At 45.3% G+C, this 24,008-nt stretch overlaps 1 protein-coding gene across 2 annotated transcripts in view; it reads left to right on the forward strand.

Moving 5' to 3' along the window:
- The window catches only part of PLAA (phospholipase A2 activating protein), a 207,651-nt gene that overhangs the window by 145,437 nt on the left and 38,206 nt on the right, over positions 1 to 24,008 (forward strand). For both annotated transcript variants that reach the window (XM_029606392.1, XM_029606383.1), the window contains exons 10-11: positions 18,052 to 18,114; positions 18,735 to 18,803. In XM_029606392.1, the coding sequence (XP_029462252.1) occupies positions 18,052 to 18,114; positions 18,735 to 18,803 (132 nt within the window). The remainder of the gene's footprint in view (positions 1 to 18,051; positions 18,115 to 18,734; positions 18,804 to 24,008) is intronic.

Genomic DNA, 24,008 nt, shown 5'->3' on the forward strand with positions numbered 1-24,008 from the left:
TGCTTATTTCTAAACTGTTGGGTTAACAGTGGGAGGCCACATCATATATATATATAGCATTGCAGGGAGCGCCCAGTCATCGAACGGGGCTACCTTGGGTAGGTTGAACTTGCCATGGCAGTGGAGTCAGCTGGGAGTTCCACTGTTCTATAAGGCTTGAGACTTAATACCTGACTATCTACCACTTACCCATATTTCATTTCATTTATTAAAATTTATTAATCGCCTAACACTAAAAGGCCTAGGCGATGTACATAAAATACATACATAATAAAAATTAACTAAATACAGATGACACATTTAGTTTCACAGAAACTAAATAACAAAATACCATAAATAAATGGTGATTCCATATCATAATAGTCCAAATACATGAACAATAATTAAATTTAGACATCATAATTTGTTCTCCGAAAAGAGAAAATCCACGTTACTGACACATCTGCATTCATTTTGTCAAGCAAGTTCAGACTCATTCATATCGCATTATTAAACATTATACGCACAGCTGAGCAGAAATTCTTTAAAAGACATTTTAAACTTCTTAACATCTTCCAAGGACCTCAGATCTATAGGAATGAGATTCCATTGAGTGGGTGCCGCAATTGAAAAGGAAGTCTCCCTGGTACTAAATAGTTGTGCCTGATGAACAGAAGGAACCTCTAACAAATTTAGTTGAGACAATCTCAAGCATCTTACAGGTTTATGTATATGCAACAATACATTGAACCAAAAAGCAGAATCAGACACACGAAGCTTATAGACTATTATGCCTATCCTAAAAACTGTACGTTCATTCACTGGTAACCAGTTAAGTCTACATAAAACAGGCGAGATCCTATCAAAACGCTTTGAATAAGAGACCAACCTAGCAGCAGAATTCAATAACAGCTGTAACGATTGAATTACACCTTTGGGTAAACCGATGTATAGTCCATTACAATAATCAATATGAGGAAATATAAGTGCCCGTACAACCATCAAAAAATCTTTATCATATAACAGATGTCGTAGACCTACCAACAGCCGGAGTTTGAAGAAACCTGTTTTAACAAGCGATCTAATTTGAGGTTTGAAAGATATGCTACTAGATGGATAAAACCAGTTTTTTTTCTTGGAATGTAAATGGGCTGGGAACCCCCATAAAGAGGAAAAAAATCTCACAACAGTTGAAGAGGGGGGGGGGGGGTGTCAATAGCCTGTCTGCAAGATACCCGCCTCTCGGCCATAGAAAGCAATAGATTACGCAGTGACTGGGTAGGCTCCTGTCATTATTCCCCGGCCAAGGGCAAGAAAGGAGGGATAATCATCTTAATTCACAGACAGCTAAATTTCAAAGTGCGGCAGGTTCTCCCAGACCAGGAAGGCAAATCATTTTCATTACGGGGCTTCTGAACGAAAGGGAAGTATCGATCTGCAACATCTATGCCCCAAATGATTACTCCCACACCTTCTTTTCCCAGATTGTCAATTTGCTAATCACCACTACCCAGGGGGACCTTTTTCTGATGGGCGACCTAAACTGGGCAGCAGGCCCCTCCATCGACAAATGTCCACCCAAGGAAAGAGGAGCCACGCTTAAACAGAAGGGTTCCATCTTTCTCAGCCAACAGTTAGGTCTGATCGATGTCTGGAGAGTCCTCCACCCAGGAGAGAAGGATTACACCCACATTTCCAGGGCCCATTCCTCCCTCTCTAGAATCGACTACATTCTAATCTCCCAAAATGCCTTTCCAAAGGTTACCCGAGTGGAAATTGGACAACAAATAATATCTGACCATTCCCCAGTATGGGTCAAGCTAGGCCAAAGTGGCTCCCCGACTATGTGGAGATTCCCCAGTTATTTGAGCGCAGACCCTGGATTCCATACTGTTCTGAAATCTAGGTGGGAAGAATTCATGTTTCATAATCAGCAACACGCTTCCAACCCATCCTTGTTATGGGAAACTGGGAAAACAGTGATGAGAGGCGAGATTATAACCTTTGTTAGTCAGAGGAAAACAATTCTTAATAAAACCATACTTCATCTAGAGTCTCTTTTACGTAAAACTAAAGACCTGCTCATCCGCTCTCCAACCCTCGAACACAAGCAAAAGTATACCCCGGTCCTAGAAAGCTTGAACTCGTACCTCCACCGTAGGGCCCAACATACGCTGCAAGTGGCGGAACATAATTTTTTCCAATATGGCAACAAGGCAGGAAATCCCCAGGACACGACGGGTTCTCATATGATTACTACAAAATACTCAAGTTCCAGGTCACCACCTCTATGACGGACATGTTTATGAATGCGCTGTCTCAAGGCTCCTTCCCCATATGCTTCAACATTGTGCATATCACCATTTTGGCTAAACCTGGGAAGGACCCCCCCCAAATCCCGCATCGTACCGACCCATATCTTTATTGAATTGCGACTGCAAAATACTAGCCAAAGTGCTGTCTTAGGCGGTCTTATCCCCCTCCCTGCAGAAATGTTTTGTCAAGGGTTGGGTCGCAAGCTCCCACATCATAAAGCTCTTATCCACTATGCAGGCCTGTCAAAAAAAAAATCTGAATACCTGCCATAGCTATAGGATTCGATTCAGAAAAGGCCTTTGATAGGGTCTCTTGGCCATACTTATTTTCAGTCCTGCGAAGGTTTGGATTTCAAGGCGATATCCTCACCTACATTAAACTATTGTATTTCAATCTGCAATCCCACATTTTGGCCAATGGTTGAACATCTAACCCGGTAACCATAAGGCGAGGGGTCCAGCAAGGCTGTCCACTCTTCCCCCTTATTGTATATTTTGTCCATCGATCCCCTAATCCGGAAAATATTGGTGTCCCATGCCATCGCAGGTTTCTCTCTGGCAACCCACAACTTTAAAGTAGCGGCCTTCACGGACAACATCCTAATATTTCTTATTTTTTTTTCAATTCTTTATTTATTAATTTTCATATGATATACAGAAACAAATTCGTATTTAAATTATCAGTACTCCTAGGGCAATCATTAAGAATAGAAAAGAAAACATTTAGGAAACAAATTATACAATCATTTGTTCCTATCTTAATATCTCTATCATATCTAAATATTAAGCGGAATAGTGGGAGATCCAAGATTAATATTACGGGACATAACAAGCAATATTTAGAATATAAGTAATTAAGGAGACTTTATATTACTACACTAGCTCGAGATGTTTTCAGGCGGCACTCCCTCCGTCTTATGACTGTCAAGAAACACACGCATTGGATCTGGTTCATAAAAGACATAGCGAACATTATTCCATATTAGAATACATTTGCAAGGATATCTAATCATAACTCTAGCCCCCATCGACCTTGCTTCCTGGCGCATCTCTAACATTTTTTTCCTCCTGATTTGCGTCGCCTTGGTAATGTCCGGGAAGATCCAAATCCTTTGTCCATAGAACTCTTTCTCCCTGTTTCTCAGAAATAGCTTTAATACCATTTCTCTATCTGTTGGAAAAACAAATGTTGCAGAAACAGTTCCACGGTACTCGACTTGCTCCTCTGAGGATGTTTCAAGAAATGCTGTGAGATTGTCGCCATCATTCAAGGAACGATTATTCGGGTTGTTTTTACCAACAAAGAAAATATTTGCAATGGGGGGAGCAGCTTCAACCGGCACTAGTAGAGTCTCTATAAGATACTTTTTGAATTGATCCCTCAAGGAGATCAATCTTACTTGAGGGAAATTTAAAATTCTTAAATTTAAGTATCTTTGGGTATTTTCCATATTTTCTATCTTTCGAGTCGTCATTAAATCAGATTTAACCAAATTTATCTGAGTTTCTTGAAGAACAGAAATTTTTTTATCCATTTCTTTTATTTTAACTTCATGCTGAATTACATATGGTTCTATCTTTTTAATAGCTTCTTGGTTATTTACTAATGCCTGTGTTAACGTTGCAATTGATTTTTCCAAAGTTATTAAAGCGCTCCAAACCGTTTCCAATGTTATCTCTCCAGGTTTAATCAGTTTTTGAACGGGGATTGTGCCTACCTTATCCCCTCGGCAAACTTCTGAAACCCAAAGGGTTTCGATTGTCGAGTCCTCTTCCTCCATTAGATCTTTTCGGGCAGCAGGCAATCCCAAGTCGACAATCGACTCCATTTTAGCCCCTCGATCTTGACGGCTCCTTACCACCACGCTGCTGCTGTCCGTCAATGCACACGCAGCCGCCATTCCTCTCTCCTCCTCTGTGGCGGGCTCACTCTCTGCTCCCCGCTGAGGGTTAACCCAACCCGAATCGGGATTGTGGCTGTGGGCTGGGCGAAGAGGCTTCTCGGGCGCTCCGGGGCTCAGAGATGTCTGTAAGTCCTGAGGTGAGTCAGCGCGTCCCTCGCCCATCACCTCCGCGGACCTCTCTCCCGGAGTCGAAACAATATTCGGAGTGAAGAAGCTCGGTATTTTAGGCTGAGAGGGGGTCATTACCTCAGGCACAGAGGTCTCCTGACGTATTCGCCCCTTTCGTTTAGTATGGGGCATGGTAAACGCTGTAAAGTTTCTGTTTGTACGGAGCTCACTTCACTGCGACCTCTCCCTAAGACGCCATCTTGGATCCCCCAACATCCTAATATTTCTAACATCTCCATTCACCTCTCTCCCTTTATTGCTGGAACTTCAACAATCTTTCAGCAAATTTGCCGGATTAAAGATAAACCGTGAAAAATCTGAAGCGTTGGATGTTTCTGGCTCTCTTCAACACAGTTGGCCCGGTCCTTTCCCATTAAAATGGGTTTCCGGTGCCATGAAGTACCTAGGAATTCGAATACTGGCCGTGCTGGACAAATTATATTCTATGAATATCTCTCCCCTCATAGACGCAACCTCAAAAGTGCTGGTAAATTGGAGCCCCCTCCCTCTATCTCTTTGGGGAAAAATATGCCTTTATCAAACGATGATTATTCCCAAATGGCTGTATATTCTCCAAATGGACCCATTGTGGATCTCTAAAAGAGACCACTTAGTTCTCGACAAGATCCTCTGTCTCTTCCTCTGGAAGGGTAAATGAGCACGTCTCCCGCTCCGTATCTTATATAGACCATTGCCTCTAGGAGGTCTGGGATGCCCGAATCTTAAACAATATAATCTAGCTTGCATGTTACGCTGGATCCAAGACATGATTAGCAACTCCTCTGACTATTTACCTTATACCCAGCTTGCTCACTGGCATGGCATTCGCTCCCTTAACTATGAGCTCCAGTCTCCACTACAAGTGCTGTTGCCTAGTCTAAAATCCCAAGTCTTGATAGAGACTGGCAGCAAGGCTTGGTCTAGTCTGTGTAAACAACTGGGCTGCCCATATATCTTGACGCCCCTTTTACAATTTAGCGGTAATCCACTGTTCCCACAGGGAATAGAAAGCTCCGTTTTTTATATTTGGAGGTCCCAGGGGCTGAGTTCTGTCACCAACTTTTTTTTCTCCCCTTACCCAGCAGATGCACAGTTTTGAGAACCTACAAGCAGCATACCAAATACCCAAACAGCATTTCTATGCATATTTATAGGTCAGACACTTCATTGCCCAGCAGTGGGGGTGCCCTCAGGGAATCACCTTCGACATTAAGGCTCCGGAGGATTTTGGACCCAATCAAACATAGACAAAAACCCTCCATAGCAACATTTCGGCGTGCCCTTATGGACGAAGTTCCAGGGGAGGGGATATAGCTTTTATATGAATGCTGGAACGAATGGCCACCTTTCACCTTGTGCCTCACTGACTTTCGGTTCTGTTTTTCTGACGCTCTCTATTTCGGAGAATGATCTCCTCCGTGAAACCCACTTCAAATTTTTATGGTTCTACTACTGGACCCCCCACAGAGCTTATAAAGCGAAGCAGGTTCCATCCGATCTTTGCCCCAAATGCCAAAGTAAGTTGGGAGACTATTTTCATATGTTCTGGACCTGCCCTAAGATTCAACATTTCTGGACCCAGGTCCACCTTTGTTTCCCAGGCGGTAGGCTTCCCCATCTCGATGGACCCCAATACGTGGCTTTTTGGGACCCAGCCATCTTTGAAAGTTGCGCTGGGCCCCAATCGCGTGTTGCTGATTAAGAAGTTGGGACTCATGGATAACAAATCTATATTAGCTCACTGGATACACCCGACTTCCCTGATTTTGGACCTATGGCACCGACAAATGATCAGACTTTTTACCTAAGAATTCCTTTCCGCTAAAATGCATTTGCCCAAACAACTACATGTTCTGTCTAATGTCTGGAAACCGCTTCAAGACCACTTGACTTCCCTGGTGCAGGAGGCTTTAGATACAGCCTAGTAGTGTTCAGGGGCACTGTCCCTTTAACCACGCTGTTCCAACAGCTATATACTTTAGGCTATATATTTTAGGCTGTGAGAGCATATGCATGGAAGCTTACGACGAGGTAGGGTGGGCTAGGGAGGGGGTTGGAGGGGAGGAGGGATGCGGGACATATATAATAAAGAAAAACTAGAGAGGCAAGGGGTTCAGCAGAACCAGGGGTTCAGCAGAACCAGGGGTCACAATTTGAAGCTCCAGGGAGGAAGCTCCAGGGAGGAAGATTCAGAACCAATGTCAGGAAGTATTTCTTCACGGAGAGGGTGGTGGATGCCTGGAATGCCCTTCCGGAGGAAGTGGTGAAGACCAGAACTGTGAAGGACTTCAAAGGGGCGTGGGATAAACACTGTGGATCCATAAAGTCAAGTGGCCGCCAATGAAGAGTGGGTGACTCGCCAGAATGATGGCTACTGCCTGGAGACAATACCCTTATTCAATAAACATACACATGGTTACTGTGACTCCAACATCACTCTAAGCTTCAACAGCAAGAGGAAATGTGGAAAAAAGGATTTGCACTCACAAAGACGGGAGTAGCTGGCTTGTTACGGCGGTTACTACCCCAAACCAAATATCCAAATTACTACCTCCACCTTCCTCTATTCCTGATGCCTTTCAACTAGCTTGATCACTCCATTCTTATACTTCACTTTCAATGCATATCCAGCATAGTTCTCTGCTTCAACAGCAGGGGAAAAGAAAAACTGTTACTTCACACATCCAGCAGAGCTCTCTGCTTAAACGGCAGGGGAGAAGAAAAAAGGGTTCGCACTCACAAAGCGGGGAGTAGCTGGCTTGTTACGGCGGTTACTACCCCAAACCAATTGTGCCTGATACTTCACTCTCGACGCATATCCAGCATGGCTCTCTGCTTCAACGGCATGGGAGAAGAAAAACTGATACTTCACGCATATCCAGCATAACTTCAACGGCAGGGGAGAAGAAAAAAGGATTCACACTCACAAAGCGGGGAGTAGCTGGCTTGTTACGGCGGTTACTACCCCAAACCAAATGTGCCTGATACTTCACTTTCGATGCATATCCAGCATAGCTCTCTGCTTCAACGGCAGGGGAGAAGAAAAAAACTGATACCTCACGCATATCCAGCATAGCTCCCTGCTTCAACGGCAGGGGAGAAGATAAACAACCAATAAGGGCTGTATAACATAATCTGGGTAAAAACAAATAAGCATGGGTGTAGCTTGCTTATTGCGGTGGTTACTACCCCTACTACCTCTAACTAATCAAGCTAGATATTTCACTTGGATGCAGCTCCATCACCGCTCTCTACATTAATGGCGGGGGTGGAAGGGAATTAGAACCAAGAGCTAAGAGAAACAGATAAGTATGAGAGAAGAAATGAGGGAAGCTTGCTGGGCAGACTGGATGGGCCATTTGGTCTTCTTCTGCCGTCATTTCTATGTTTCTATGTTTCTATGTTTCTATATGTTTCATGTTGAGTTTCCTGTGTACAGGCTTTTCCCAGTATGGAACCTAGAAGGCAGGCAGGCTGTACTGCTTTCTTTGCTATTAGCCATTATGGATCTCATTTCATGCTTTCTTCATGACCTTCTTTACTGGCTTGTTGTTTGTTTTTGACTGTTCCTCATATGTGCTGTACAGTTATTATATATGTACGTGTTGACTGTTCCTCTCCAATAAATATGAGAGAAAAAAAAAGCTGCTTGTCAAGTATTTTTCTCCAAGGACAAGCAGGATGGTAGTCCTCACACATGAGTGACATAAGAACATGCCATACTGGGTCAGACCAAGGGTCCATCAAGCCCAGCATCCTGTTTCCAACAGTGGCCAATCCAGGCCATAAGAACCTGGCAAGTACCCAAAAACTAAGTCTATTCCATGTTACCGTTGCTAGTAATAGCAGTGGCTATTTTCTAAGTCAACTTATCATCAGATGGAGCCCGTCAGAAAACGTTTGACTAGAATACTGAGCATGCCCAGCATGCTGCTAACCACGCGCCCATGTGGGGACTCTCTTCAGTCTCTTCCTTTCTGCAAAGCTTTTGCCTTGTGGTTGTGGAGCTCGCGCTTGTTTCTTTCTTTTCTGCAGTTTTGCATTGCCTGTGTCTCGTAGGGTCCCCCGCATTTCTCGGGATCTCTCCCTGCTATCTTGGTAAATTCCTCGGGTTTTTGCGGTCAGTCGCAGATGGTGTTGCCCCCAATGGCTGCCAGCTATCGACAGCGTGCCGCATTCTTTTTGAGATTGCATCATCCAACTTTCCCAAGTGCCTCCAGACTATGTCCAACACAGACCCCCACGAGTTCTGCGTCCTCTACCTGGGGGCATCCCACGATGTCCTCAGTTACAATCTCTGTGCTTAGATGACCTCCAAGGACCGTCAGGCACACTTGGACAAAATGGAGAAGCTATTTGGCCCTAAATGTTCAGATCCATCATCAGCATTGGGGACTTCTACTTCACTCGAGAAGGAAGTCCCAGTCTCGACCCCCTTGGGGGTCTCCTTCGCTGCCCCGGGCCTTCTCAGTCCCGAGATGGGAGCGGTGGACCAAGCGCGTTCGATGTCTTCCCGTTCCAGGTCGGATTCTTCTCTGTCACCATCCGTTCCGGGTAAGAACCGAGGTGAGCATCGGGAAAAGTCGAGGAAACATCGCCATCGATCATCTTCCTCCAGTCTGGACCGCAGACGAGGATCAGCTGCATTGGTGCCTCTCTCGAAGTGGTTTCGGGTGGAGCAAGCTACTCCCTCTGATACTTCCGAGGCCTCTCGGCGGCCTCTACCGGTGTCTGTGGAGGGCTCGGTATCTTCCCGTGATCCGGGGGACATTACAATTCCGCTGCCGCCACCTCAAGCGATTTTGTCCTCGGCAGCTTCTGAGGAGGACTTGGAGAGACACGTGCAGTTGGTGGTCGGCCAGGCCCTGCCATCGCCGCAGGAGCCGACTCCACTGCTGCTTGAGCCTTTATTGGCATGGCTGGATATGCTCCTTAGTGACTTGCAAACGCAGATAGCGTCAATGCCCCAAGACCCTTCGCGGCCAAAGAGAGCATTTCTGCTGCTGCCACTGGTTCCAATTCCAGTGAGTGATTGCTCAGACGAGGAAGGGCCATCGGGTTCGGCTGCACCCCACTCGTGCATGGTGCCCTGCCACCTTCCAGCTCTCCCGGGGCCATCAGGGTCGGTGCTATCAGTACCATTGGTGCCCCCGGCACCTCCAAAGTCATTAGATCCATTGGTGCTTATGCAGCCTCCAGCCCCTCTGGAGTCCTCGGTTCCCTCTTTGTTTCCAACAAGACCTGTGCTTAGGGCACAGTTGGGTACTTGGCCCCCTCATCTCTGGACATGTACAGTGAAGGGGAGGCCCCTTATGATCCCTGGGAAGGGGAGGCATCCATGTCCTCCATGGAGGAATCAGAGGATTTATCCTCAGAGCCCTCTCTACCAGAGGAGCAGCGAAAATCCCCCCCCCCCCCTGGAGGATCTCTCCTTCCCTGGATTCGTAAAGGCCATGCTGGAATCTGTGCCTTTCCAGCTCCTAACAGAGCAGGATTCTAGGCACAAGATGCTGGAAATCTTGCATTTCTTGGATGCCCCAAAGGAGGTAGTGGCGGTTCCAGTCCATGACATCTTCAAGGAGCTGGTAGTCTGCTCTGGGAGCACCATCTCAGTTCCTCTGGTGAACTGCAAGACAGACGCGGTTTATCTGGTCCAGCCTACCACCGGTTTGAATGCAGACAGCTCCCTCACAAGTCAGTGGCGGTAGAGTCTGTCTTGAAGGCAAAGAGGGTTCACACTCATGCCCCAGCCCCCCCCCCCCCCCCCGGGCCGGGAGCATAGAGCTCTGAAAACTGTCGGGCACAGGGTGTTTCAAAGCGCTATGTTAACGGCAAGGATTCCTTGTTACCAACAATATATGGGCCAGTACCTCAGGAATGTATGGAAGCACGTCCAGGAGTTTGGAGAACATCTCCTGCAGTAATTTTAGGAGGAGTTTCAAAGGGTAGTACAACAGGGCCTCGAGTGTGGTAAGCATGATGTCCGCTCACATATGACGTCTTCGAGATGGCCATGAGAACCGCCGCAGCAGGCATTGGTGCTCGCTGTATGGCTTGGCTGTGCACCTCTGATTTGCGCCCTGACGTCCTGGACTGCTTGGCAGATTTGCCTTGTATGGGTAAAAATCTGTTTGGAGACAGGCTTAAGGAGGCGGTAGCACAACTGAAGGACTATCATGATACCCTTCAGCAGTTGTTAGCCAGTACTTCTGACACCCAGCCTCCCAAAAAGCTCCCTCGGCAGTATCCAAGGCGGCTTTTTACCATCTGTGCAAGTACTAACCACTGGTAACTTGACCAAAACCTTAACGGCTTCCGACGAGGCCAAGGACACGCCCCCAACTGTATACGTCATCAAGGGGAGACGCTGAGATAAATTTGCGGCGACACCGGAGGGGCTAATTTTTTGGCCTGACCTCCATGATATTAACCAGAGACTGTGCCTTTTCTACCTGGTGAAGCTTCTGTAATCTATTTGTGACCAGCTAATCAACATTCCCGCGCTTCAGCGATCCAGCTCCGGCTGGACACGCCCCCAACTGTATACGTCATCAAGGGGAGACGCTGAGATAAATTTGCGGCGACACCAGAGGCGTTGCACGCCAGGGCATCGCGCGTCGAAGGAGCGAGTCAAAGGGGCATTCCCCTTTGCGAGGTCTGAGAGATACCCAGTCTATACAACGTCATCATGGATATCCATACCATAACTGGACAGGGACGGTATAGTCCGTATTTTAAGTGTTTTAATCCATACTATAAGTCTAAATGTATTAATAGGCAATGTCTGCGTCCTATCAGCCCGGCAATAGTATCTTACTCAGTCATCCTTACAGCTTTGACTATTATATATTGCAATGCACAGTCTATTAGACAAAAGATCCCAATTTTTGCAGACATTCTTAAAGACAAGAAACCCGATTTCTTATTAATAACTGAATCTTGGTTAGCAGAATCAGATACAGTCCTTTTAAATAGTTTATGCTCGAAAGAGTATGTTATTTTTTCCCTGTCTAGAGTAAAACGTAAAGGAGGAGGAATTGTTGCACTTATAAAAGCATCTTTTAACCCGATAAAGAAAATAATTGTAGACATAGACCCATTCGAAATGCTCATAATTACAACGTCGTCACTAAATATAGTTGTTATGTACTGTCCTCCTACTACGTTGGAAACTCAGTTATCTAAGTTTTTAGAACTTATTACTACAATGAATTTGAATTATGAAAAAACTATTTTAATAGGTGATTTTAACATGCATGTTAATGCTTTAAATAAGTCTACTTCCACTATTTCCTTTTTGGAAGCTATGAAAGGCTTGGGCTGGCAACAATTAATTTCTGCTTCTACCCATAAAAAAGGTAATACATTAGATTTAGTATTTTATAATCCTACAGTTTTTTCAATACCCTTAGATAAAGTGAAGAATGAAGAAGTGCCTTGGTCCGATCACCATTTAATTTCCTTCCCAGTAAATATACAAAAGCAATATCAGGATAATAATACAAAAAACAATGTCATTGAAGTTAGAAGAAAATTCAATAATGAGGAATTTCTTATAAAATTTGCGGATAAGCTTCACACAATAATGCAAGACAATATTGATAATACTCTTGACTGTTGGAACAACTCCATAACAGATATATTAAATACTATAGCTCCATTAAAATCTGTCATGATACATAGTAAGACGAAAGCAAAAAATGCTTGGTTTACAGAATCCTTACGTAAGCAAAAAACAGCTCTAAGAAAGAAGGAGCGTCTATGGAGAAAACAAAAAAAACCCCCATACAAAAAACAGCTATTTTGCTCAGTTAAGAGTATATAGACACGAGACTAACGCAGAAAAAAAGAAATATTATGCAAATAAAATTAATTTAGCTAATAAAAACCTTCATGTGTTATTTAACATTGTTAAATCTTTAGTTTCTTCTCCGAGTCATGAATCAACTGAAATTGATAATAGTACCTGTGACAAAATAGCACTATTTTTTCAATCAAAAATTGAAAACATTATAATTGATTTTCAAAATTTACCCTACCCTGTTTATCCAGATCAACTTCCCGTACATAATTGGAGTTCTTTTGATAAAATTACGATAGAGACAACGCAAAGATTAATTAGTAAGCAGAAACCATCTAATTCTCATTTAAATCCCTGTTCTGGTATCCTGTTTAAAGAGCTGGGGGCTCATTATCCAGAATTGATATGTTCTATCATAAATCAATCTTTAGAAACGGGAATTTTCCCACGTTATCTAAAGCAAGCCTCCATTACTCCTATTCAAAAGAAAAAATCATCCTCTGTATTGGATCTCTCAAATCTTAGGCCAATTGCAGCTTTGACATCCCTATCAAAAATTATCGAATCCTCGGTATTATACCAGTTAAGAGAATACTTATCAGACTATGACATCTTACACCCAAACCAACATGGGTTTAGAAAGGGTTATTCCACAGAGACACTTCTCCTCTCTACATTTGATACATATATAAGAGGATTCGATTCCAATATAGATTATCTGTTAGTCTTGCTGGATATATCCGCAGCGTTTGACACGTTTGATCATAAAATTCTCCTATCCAGACTTCAAAAGATAGGTTTACAAAGCACAGTATTAAACTGGTTTGAGAGTTATTTTTCAGATCGTTGCTGGCAAGTAAACTTTAAAGGTAAATTGTCACAAATGTATACACAAAATACAGGGGTTCCACAGGGGTCCTCTCTATCACCAGTGTTGTTCAATATATATCTCCTCCCACTGTGCCAAATACTATCAGCCTTGGATGTTCAGTTTAGAATTTATGCTGACGACATACAACTGTACATTCCTTATAAAACATCTTGGACAGAGACCATCTCATTATGTAATTTGTATGTAAAGACAATTGAGCAATGGTTAAGTCACAGTAGGCTTAAACTTAATTCAAAAAAGACGGAATTCCTCTTGTTAAGTGTGATTGAGAACCCTATTAATTGTCCACCTTCCTCAATCACGCTAGGTACAGAGGTGATTGAGATAAAAAGAGTAGTTCGTAATTTGGGATTACAATTAGACTCCAATTTATCTCTAACACATCACATCTCACATCTGACCAAGAACTCATTTTTCAAACTACAGACAATAAAAAGATTAAAGCCACTTCTACTTAAATCAGACTTTCAAACGGTTATTCAATCTATCATCTTCTCAGGTTTAGATTATTGTAACAGCCTCTTCTTGGGCCTGTCGGATTCTACCTTAAGACCTTTGCAGCAGATTCAGAACTCTGCTGCCCGTTTATTGACAGGAGCATCCATGAGACATCATATCACCCCCATCTTGTATGGGTTACATTGGTTGCCCATCAAGTTTAGGGTGAAATACAAAATCTTGTCATTAATTCATACGTTAATATACGATCTGGATTCAACCTGGCTTTGCACCTCATTGTGGTTATATAAGCCTACTAGAAATCTCAGATCTATTTCTAAGTATCTGCTTGAGGTGCCCACAGTCCGATTGGCTAGATTAAATATAACAAGAGAGAGAGCCTTTTCAGTGGCAGGACCCATTCTTTGGAACTCGATTCCAAACTCCCTGAGATCAATTATGGATCACAAGGAATTTAAAAAGGCTCTAAAAACCTATCTATTTAAAATAGCTTATGCAGGAATTGAGGAAGTGAATACCTCTCCTCAAAGCTCCCTATAATATCAGTATTGGTCTATGATACATATTTGGAGCCTAATAGACTGTTTGTTGCTAACTACTTGATAATGAGGATCTTGGTTTCTTAATTCTTCTTAAATTTCTGACTTTTCTTGTTTTGTTAAAAAAAAAAAAAAAATTTTTTTTTAGTTAAGTTATGCAGAGAGTTAGGGATTATAATTATACAATGTATTTTTCTTCAATCTTTACTATTTTTTATTTATTTATTATGTTTTTTATTTTCTTTAGTATTATTATTATTTTACCTTTTATAATTTGAAGTTGTGAACCGTTTTGGTCGGATACCCTCCGTGAAAATCGGTATATAAAATGTTTTAAATAAATAAATAAATAAGGTCGCGATAACCTCGTACGTCCTGTCCGGCCCCAGCCCCGCTGCAGAACCCCGTCACATGATTTTGACTGGCAGCCAGGGAGCGTGAGCCAGCCTCCTCCATGTGGCGTCAACTCCTCAGTGGGGGAGTCGACTGCAGTTATTCGCAGACTGATGGACTTCGATTACATCGGACCTCTGGTTCCTATCCATCGTGTGTCAGGGTTACAGGTTGCATTTCTAATGCAATCCGTGTCCTTGATGGAAAGCATTAGGGAACTTGCAGTTACTTCAGGTAGAGCTCTCCACCCACGTAATGGCTCGGGCAGTTGAACCAGTTCCACCAAGCCAACAGGACGACAGGTTCTACTCCAGGTATTTCCTAATTCCCAAGAAAACTGGTGGCCTTCGGCCCATTCTGGACCTGCAGGTATTGAATCGGTTTCTGGTCAGAGAAAAGTTCAAAATGTTCTCATTGGCACCTTGATTCCCCTCCTCAAGGCGGAAGACTGGCTCTGCTCCCTCGATCTTAAAGATGTGTACGCCCATATCCCCATTTCTCAGGTTGATCGCCAGTACCTGCGATTCCTGGTGGACAAGAAACACTACCAGTACCAGGTACTGCCCTGTGGCCTTGTGTCTGCACCCCGCGTTTTCACTAAGTGCCTGGCGGTGATCGGAGCCTATCTTCAGAAGCAAGGGGGTTAAGGTTTTCTCTTACCTTGACAATTGGCTTATCAAGAGTGACTCCAGGCAGGGGCACAGAGTGCCCTGCAAGTCACAATCAGAGTCTTGGAAAATGTGGGTTTACTGGTTACCCAAAATCCCATCACCAGCTGTCCTTACAACTGGACTTTATTGGGGCCCAGCTGGAAACCCTCCAGACAAAGACTTTCCTACCTCGAGACAGGGTGGAGACCCTTGCAGCTCTCACTCGGGTAGTCTCTGGTTGCTCCCATGTCTCAGTACACCAGTTTCTTCGGTTACTGGATCATATGGCAGTGATGGTGCATGTCATGCCATTTGCTCGACTTTACATGCACAGGGCTCAGTGGATGTTACGCTCCCAATAGTGTCAAGCTACCCAGGACCTACAGGCTTGTGTCCTAATCACCATGCTTCTTCAGCAATCTTTCGTGTGGTAGGAGACCCCATCAAATCTGGAGCGAGGGTTGCCCTTCTAGAGCCCGCAGCCCTAGATTGTCCTCACCACGGATGCCTCCCATATAGGTTGGGGAGCCCATGTTGCAGGCCTCCACATCCAGAGTCTTTGGTCCTTGCAAGAGACGCAGTCCCAGATCAACTTCCTGGAATTGCAGGCGATCAGATATGCCCTACAGGTGATCAGAGAGCAACTTCTCAACAAAGTGGTCTTGTTCAGACCAAAAATCAGGTGGGTATGTGGTATCTGAACAAGTAGGGAGGAACAGGATCCTACGCCCTCTGTCAGGAGGCAGTTCAGATCTGATTGTGAGCCATCAAGAAGGGCATTTTCCCCAGAGCTGGGTATCTCCCTGGAGTGGACAACGCCCTTACAGATTCCCTGAGCTGAGTCTTCCAGCCTCAGGAGTGGTCCCTCAATCAAGAGATAGCGAATTGCATTTTTCACTTGTGGAGGACCCCAGACAAGGACCTCTTTGCTTCTCCGGAGAACAGGAAGGTGGATCGCTTCTGCTTCCTAGGCCGAATGAGCAGAGGATTGGTGGCAGATGCTTTTTTGATTCACTGGGCACTGGGCTGCTATACTTTTACCCTCCCCCTTCCGCTCATCTCAAAAACACTCCAAAAGCTCCAACATGACAGGGGTACCATGATCCTGATCACACCCTTTTGGCCTCACCAAGTCTGATTCCCACTTCTACCGAGCTGGCCTCACAACCCCCAATTCGGTTGGGGACTGTTCCAGACTTAATCTCTCAGGACCAGGGCAAGCTTTGTCACCCCAACCTCCGAGCCCTGTCGCTCATGGCTTGAATGTTGACCGGGTGATTATACAGGCTCTGGGCCTTTCGGAGGGTGTATCCCAAGTCCTGTTGGAGTCCAGAAAACCCTCCATGAGAAAATCCTACAATCTCAAGTGGAAGCGGTTTTCGGCTTGGTGTGTGGGGCACGGTCTGGATCCCTTCTCTTGTTCCCCACCAAAGCTTTTGGACTTCCTATTGTACCTCTCCAGAGTATGGTCTGCAGACCACGTCGGTGAGGGTCTACCTTAGTGCCATCAGGGAATACCATAAGGATAGGGATGGTGCCTCCATTTCCACCCATCCACTTGTGGGGCAATTCATGAGGGGCTTGTTACAACCTAAGCCCCCCACTCAGCCTCTAGCAGTCTCCTGGGACCTCAGCGTCAACCTGTCTCAGCTTATGAATGCTCCATTTGAGCCATTGCAGTCCTGCAACCTGAAATACGTATCCTAGAAGGTCATCTTCTTGGTTGCGGTTAGTTCAGTGCGCAGGGTGAGTGAGCTGCAAGCTCTGGTGTCGTACTCACATTATACAAAATTTTGTCATGATAAAGGTGGTTCTGCGTACACACCCAAAGTTCCTTACTAAGGTGGTCATGGAGTTCCATCTCAATCAATCCATTGTGTTGCTTTCTTTTTTTCTAAGGCTGTACACTCACCAGGGTGAGCAGGCTCTACACACTCTGGATTGTAAAAGGGCTCTGGCCTTTTACTTGGAACAACAGTGCCTCACGGCTATCCACTCAGCTCTTTATCTTTATCTACTTCGACAAAAACAGATTGGGGGGGGGGGGGGTTGCAGTATCCAAGCAGACCTTATCCCTCTGGCTTGCGGACTGTATGTCCTTCTGTTATGCTCAAGCAGGCTTACAGCTTGAAGGCCACATCAAGGTTCACTCCGTGCGGGCCATGTCAATTTTGGTGGCTCACTTGCATGCAGTCCCCATACACAAGATTTGCAGAGTGGCAACCTGGAGTTCTCTCCACACATTCACCTCGCATTATTGCCTGGATAAGGATGGCCAGCAGGATAGTCATTTTGGACAGTCAGTCCTCTATAATCTCTTTCAGCCATGAAACCCAACTCTCACTCTGTGTGCCCTTCCTAGGGTACAGGCCTGCTCCTCTAGTTATTGCATCTCTAGTTGTTGTGCTTGTTTGCACCTGTTCTATGCTGCACATGTTGGGAACAGCCTGGAGCTACTTAATCACCCATGTGTGAGGACTGCCATCCTGCTTGTCCTTGGAGAAAGCAGAGTTGCTTACCTGTAACAGGTATTCTCCTAGGACAGCAAAATGTTAGTCCTCAGGAAACCCACCCGCCACCCCGCAGAATTGAGTTTCTCTCCATTTATTTTATTTTTCACAAACTCTGTTATAAGAATGAAGAGGGACCATGCATGGTTAGCGGCACACTGGGCATGCTCTGTGCCGGGCTCCATCTGATGATGTCACCCATGTGTGAGGACTAACATCCTGCTGTCTTTGTAGAACACCTGTTACAGGTAAGCAACTCTCGTTTCTGCAAGGTGGAAGGAGGGGAGCTTGTGAAAATCCCCATCTTTAAAACTGCTTCCCCTTGATAACTCTGCATGTTAATTGTTCTTAAGCCATTTGATACAGGGTCCTGGACATTAAGACAGAAGCACAGTATTGCCAACACCTGTGCTAACTTGCTTTCCTTTTTGTACCACACAGGAGGTGGTCGCTATATTCCTGGTTCCTCCTCTGGACCGGTGACTGGAGCAGATCCGTTCACAGGTAGTAGTAGTATTGTTTACCTCTATCCTTTTTGAGGGAAATATTTGGAGCCATAGGCCAAGTAGAGGCCACTCCAGACACTGTGATAGCTGCATTGCTACCAGATACCTTGAACTACTAAGACTTTTTTTTTCTTTTGAGCCATTTGTTATCTTACTGTACTAGTGGTGGCAGTCTGATTTTAAAATCCACCTTTATTGGTATATGTAGAAGTACTCTTCTCTCTCTCTCTCTGTGTTTAAGTTGTATTAGGATATGAGACTTATGGGATATTTTCTTACACTGTATTCTTTGTTTGTTTGTTTGTTTTTTTATGTAAATTGGGTATTTCCTTCAGGGTTAAGTTATGCAGGAGAATGAAATGGTTGTGATATAGAAACCTGAAATTCCCAACAGTGTATTATAGCTTCTCCCCGCTTTCATCTGAATATAAAAAGTCTGTTTTGTGGCTTTTGGGAAGTGCTTTTCTCCAAAAAAAACCCTTAAGGTCATTTTTTGTAATTTTTTAAAGCCTTTGGGGGTTTGTCTGTTTGTTTGTGTTATTTGTGCAGGATCATTAAATGTATAGTCTGTAGAGGGAAAATCCTGTGCTGCTTTGCCAATGTGTAGTTTTGTTTCAGGTGCTGGTCGCTATATCCCTGGCTCGACTGCAGATACTGTGACCTTAGGAGAAAGTGATCCCTTCACAGGTAATGTGTTTATACTCTTCCTTTGCCTCTCCTCCCTAAGACATTCATTAAGCAGGTATTTTAGTTGTTTGTTTTTGGTGATGTGTTGGCTGCATTTTGCAACAATAAAATCACACCCTGAGAACACTATCTCTCCGCTTGGAAGTTAACAGAGGAAACTAGTTTTTAGAAAATGTAAATTAAAGCATATAGTGCTTTTATTAGCATCTAGACAGATGGATTCAGGACCAGTGGGTTATGCACTGCTACCAGCATATGGAGATGGAGCAAACTGACATCACAGTATATGTACTCCTGCAGTGACATCAGCCTGCCAGTATTCTCCATCTCCAGCAGATGGTGCATGTGCATTTCCCTACTGGGGATTGCTTCAAAATTTAGAGGAGAATAAATTGGAGATTTGAGTTGCCCTGCTCTCCTGCAGTGACAGCTAATGGTCCCTCCCCCAGCTGAGAATTCCTGAGGTGATATCCATGGTCTCTCAGATGAGTGACATGGGCAGGTAGCAGATTCTCAGCCAGCATGGACTTAGCTGAATTAAGCAGCTGAAAGACAGTGGGTGCAGGAAGTCGAGCACGGCAATGTTGATATATTCCCTCTCCCCCTGCAGCCAGAGACCGTCTCGGTACTTGGCCGGGAAGGCTGAGCTCAGGTAAGTTTAAAAAAAAAAAAAAAAGTCAGAGACAGAATAGAGGGTTTGTTACAGGACTTCCTCCAGTCTCCGTGCTTAGCGTCCCATTCTGACATTCATTTCAGCTCCTGTGGGGGTTAGGGAAACTGGGCAGCCTGGTGGGTTGATCAGCCCGGGTGGGCTAAGCCCCCTCTGTTAGGCTTCTTTCTGGGCGCTATGTAGTAGACTGCGTGGCATTTTTGCATGCTTTTTTCTGCACGTTTGGCTGCCCTCTACAGGATTGTCGGTGCATGCAAATGCATCTGGCTGTGCATCCGAATTGTGCACCCAGTTTCGTTTGGGCGCACTGCATGTGTGCACATTCTGGCACATAATCGGTTGTGCACCCAGATTTGGTGCGGTGACAGGGCGCTTAGTTTTGCGGCACATAATGCTTGGGACTCCTAAAATTTGTGCATCTAAATTCTTTTGCCAGCGTGAATTCAGTTGAATGCACATCTTCAGTCGCCTGTTCAGTGTACTGATAGCCACCGGTGCCATTAGTCTAAGAAACCTAAGCGCCTTTCCTTCTGTGCTGCCTTTCATAGTCGGGCATCTCAGCCTGGAGTGCCCTCTAACTTATGCTAGCGCTGCTTAGAGGCTATGGGAGAATTATCTTCCTCTGATTTTACAAAGCCTGGTTCTTGCCAGCCTGATGATGGCCTGGTTAAGGACATAAGAGGGACGCCTGACCTTGGAACTCCCTTAACTGGTTCCTCTGTGGGCGCCGCACAAGTGCCTTCTGGTTTTGACATGGATTCTTCTGCCTTTTCTTGGGTAGAATTTTTTCAAGGATTGCAATCCTTACTTCAGGCGCATTCCTCAGCCCTGTCCAATCCTGTCAGGTCAGATCCTCAGGCGGTGGCCTCTCCCTCATCCAGTACTATGTTTAAGCGCTGAAGTACACCTCGATTAGCTTCAGGTTTTCCTTACAGGAATCCGGATGGCACTGATGATGATGATACAGATCCTGGCTCTCTGGAGGATAGGGAAATTCCTCTGGAACTGGAACTGTATAAGACTATGTTGCGGTTCTTTCATAGAGCTGAGCTGCCAGCCCTGATTTCCCAGTTATTGAAAATGCTGGGAGTACCTGGGGCAGATTCCATGTCTGAGCCAAAGACAAATCCCATTTTAGTTTCTTTGTGTAAAGCCTCTTGTTTTTTCCCTGTTATGGAGGCCATTCAAGAATTGATTGATCTTGAGTGGGATGCCCCGGAGGCAAACTTCAAAGGGCTTCGGACCTTGGAAAACCTGTTCCCCCTGGATCCAGGGGTGAGAGAGCATCCTTGTCTGTGCCATCTCTAAACGGATGACTATCTCCGTGGAGGGAGGAGTGGCCTTGAAGGATGTGCATGATAGGAGGATTGAGGCCATCTATAAACAAGCATTTGAAGCAGTGGCAAGGACATTACAGATAGCTTCCTGTTGTTCCCGGGTGGCTCACTTTTGTTTGCTTCTCTCCCAGGAGGCTGATGACTCTGGAGTGAATCCCAGGGAAGTTATGGAACCCGCTGCTGCCTTTTTAGCAGATGCTGGCTGCGATTTGGTCCGTACTTTTGGCCAGAGGAGTGGCTTCAGTATTAGCAGCCAGGCGACAGTTATGGTTGCGAAATTGGTCAGCCGATGCGACATCCAAATCTAATCTTACAAAATTAAAGGCTCGCTCTTATTTGGGAGCGAGTTGGAGAAACTGCCCAGTAAGTGGGGCAAATCCCCAGTTCCTCGGTTGCCGGAGGATAAGAAGCAGTTGTCGTGCCACTTTGGTATGAAAGGTCATCTCAGGGATTCCAAGCGGTTTCGTCCCTACAGAGGAATAACCTTTCAGAGGACTCAGCCTTTCGGCAGGTCTCAGTCCTTTCATCTCAGACAGACCAAGCGAGGCTTGGGCTTGGGTAGTGGAACCTCCCAAGCCTCCCAGTGAAGGTATGCCAACTTACCTCTGGGTACAGGAGATAGGCGGGGCTCCTCTCTCTCTATCTTCAGAGGTGGATCGAGATCACATCAGATCAGTGGGTTCTGGAAGTGATACGAGAAGGATATGCACTGGAGTTTCACAGTGTTCCTTGGGACGTGTTCATGGTGTCTCCCTGCCATTCCCCTCAGAAGAAGCAGGCAGTGAAGTGTATACTGTCAAGGCTCCTCAGTCTGAGGGCTGTGGTTCCAGTACACACGTCTCAAGAAAATATGGGTCAATATTTCATTCATTTTGTTGTGCCCAAGAAGGGAGGGCTCCTTTCATCCCATCCTGGATCTCAAAGGAGTCAACTGTCATTTGCATGTGAATCATTTTCGCATAGAAACATTGTGCTCAGTGATAATGGCCGTGCAATCGGGGGAATTTCTGACTTCCTTGGATCTGTCCGAGGCATACCTCCATATTCCCATCCAATTGAAGCACCAACATTTTCTTCATTTTGCGGTGTTGGGGTACTATTATCAGTTTTGGCTGCTGCCTTTTGGTCTGGCTACTGCTCCCAGAACTTTTTCCAAGGTTATGCTGGTGGTGGCAGTGGCAGAGTTGAGAATGGATGGGATCTTAGTACATCTGTATTTGAATGACTGGATGATTTGGGCCAAGTCTCTGGAAGAGAGCCGTCTAGTGACCCGCAAAGTGAACTCCCTGTTGCAGGAGCTCAGTTGGGTGGTGTACCTAGCCAGGATCAGTCATCAGCCACCTCAGTCGTTGGAGTATCTGGGTGTTCAGTTCGATACGATGCAAGGCAAAGTTTTCCTGCCAGAAGCTGGTATTCAGAAGTTGATGACACAGGTTGTCTCTTGGGGAACACTATACGCCCGACAGTGTGGTCCTGTCTACAGGTACTTTGTTTGATGGCGGCAACCTGGAAGTGGTGCATTGGGCGAAAGCACATATGCATCTTCTTCAGTGCTCCCTGCTGTCTCATTGGAACCCGCAGTCTCAGGACTATTCGATTCTGCTCCACCTTCCAATGGAAGTTGGCTCTCACCTCCAGTGGTGGTTACAAGCAGATCATTTGAGAAAGGGATTTTCCCTCACATTGCTGGACTGGTTGTTACTCACGATAGATGCGAGCCTCCAGGATTGGGGAGCTCACTGTCAGGAACTAATGGTTCAAGGGCACTAGAATACCAAAGAATCTCTCTGGAATATCAATTGGCTAGAAGCCCGTGCAGCCCGGTTAGCATGCTTACAGTTCAGTGGCAGGCTGCAGGGTTGAACGGTCTGAGTAATGTTGGATAACTTACAGATGGTGGCTTACATCAGTCGGCATGGAGGATCCAAGAGCCAGCATGTGTCGCAGGAGATAAACCAACTTATAGAATAGGCAGACATGCATCTTCAGGAGATCTTGGCCTTGCACATTTAAGGAAAAGACAATGTAAGAGTAGACTTTCTCAGCAGGGATAATCTGGACCCAGGAGAATGGGTATTGTTGGACAAGGCATTTCAGCTGATAGTGGAGCACATGGGCTTTCCATTTCTAGACCTGCTGGCGAATTCTTGCAATGCGAAGGTTCCTCAATTCTTCAGTAGCAGGAGAGATCTGAAGTCCTTGGGTATCGATGCTCTCGTGCAGGTCTGGCAGGAGAACAAGCTGCTGTATATCTTTCCTCCATGGCCCATGTTGGGCAGAATAGTTCAGAGGGTCGAAGGCCACAGGGGGGATGGTGCTTTTGGTGGCACCGAATTGGCCCAGGAGACCATGGTTTGCAGATCTGTGAAAACTCCTGGTAGACTCCCCCCTCTGTCTTCTGACGCACAGAAATCTGTTGCAGCAGGGACCTGTCCTTCTCAAAGATCCAATTCCATTTTGTCTTACAGTATGGCCTTTGAGTGGGCTCACTTGTTGAAGCGAGGATATTCTACTGTGGTGATTGCCACCTTGCTAGAAGCACAAAAGTTCTCCACTTCCTTAACCTATGTGTGGGTTTAGCGAGTGTTTGAGGCTTGGTGTGAAGATCAAGGAGTGCTTCCTTGTTCAGTTTGGATCCCCCCTCATTTTGGAATTTTTGCAGGATGGATGAATAATGGGTTGGCCCTTAATTCCTTGAAGGTACAGGTAGCGGCACTTGCCTATTTCAGGGGCCAGGTGAACCCTTTGTGACCCATTTCTTTCTTGCCTAAAGTGGTCTAGATTTTCACTTGGATTCCTTGCCATCTCTGGATAAGGGAAAACATGCAGAGGAATATCGCCTGTTGCGTCCCTTCAATGTCAAGAGACATGTCATGAGGTATCTGGAGGTTTCTAAACCTTTCCAAAAGACGTATTGCCTGTTTGTCCTTCATGGTAGAGGTAAATAGGGTGAGCCGGCTTCACAGGCTACAATAGTTTGCTGGATTAAGGGGATAGTCATGGACACGTATGTGGTAGCTGAAAAGGTTAGGGCTCATTCCACTAGGGTTTAGGCAGTGTCATGGGCAGAGGTTAGATTGTTGTCTCCTGTCGACATTTGCCAAGCTGCAATGTGGTCCTCTTTACACACCTTTTCCAGGTATTATCATCTGGATGTGCAGGCCCCGGAAGATGCAACCTTTGCATGTGCAGTTTTGA

Source organism: Rhinatrema bivittatum, chromosome 1, assembly GCF_901001135.1.
Source record: "Rhinatrema bivittatum chromosome 1, aRhiBiv1.1, whole genome shotgun sequence".
In the NCBI taxonomy this organism is placed as follows: domain Eukaryota; kingdom Metazoa; phylum Chordata; class Amphibia; order Gymnophiona; family Rhinatrematidae; genus Rhinatrema; species Rhinatrema bivittatum.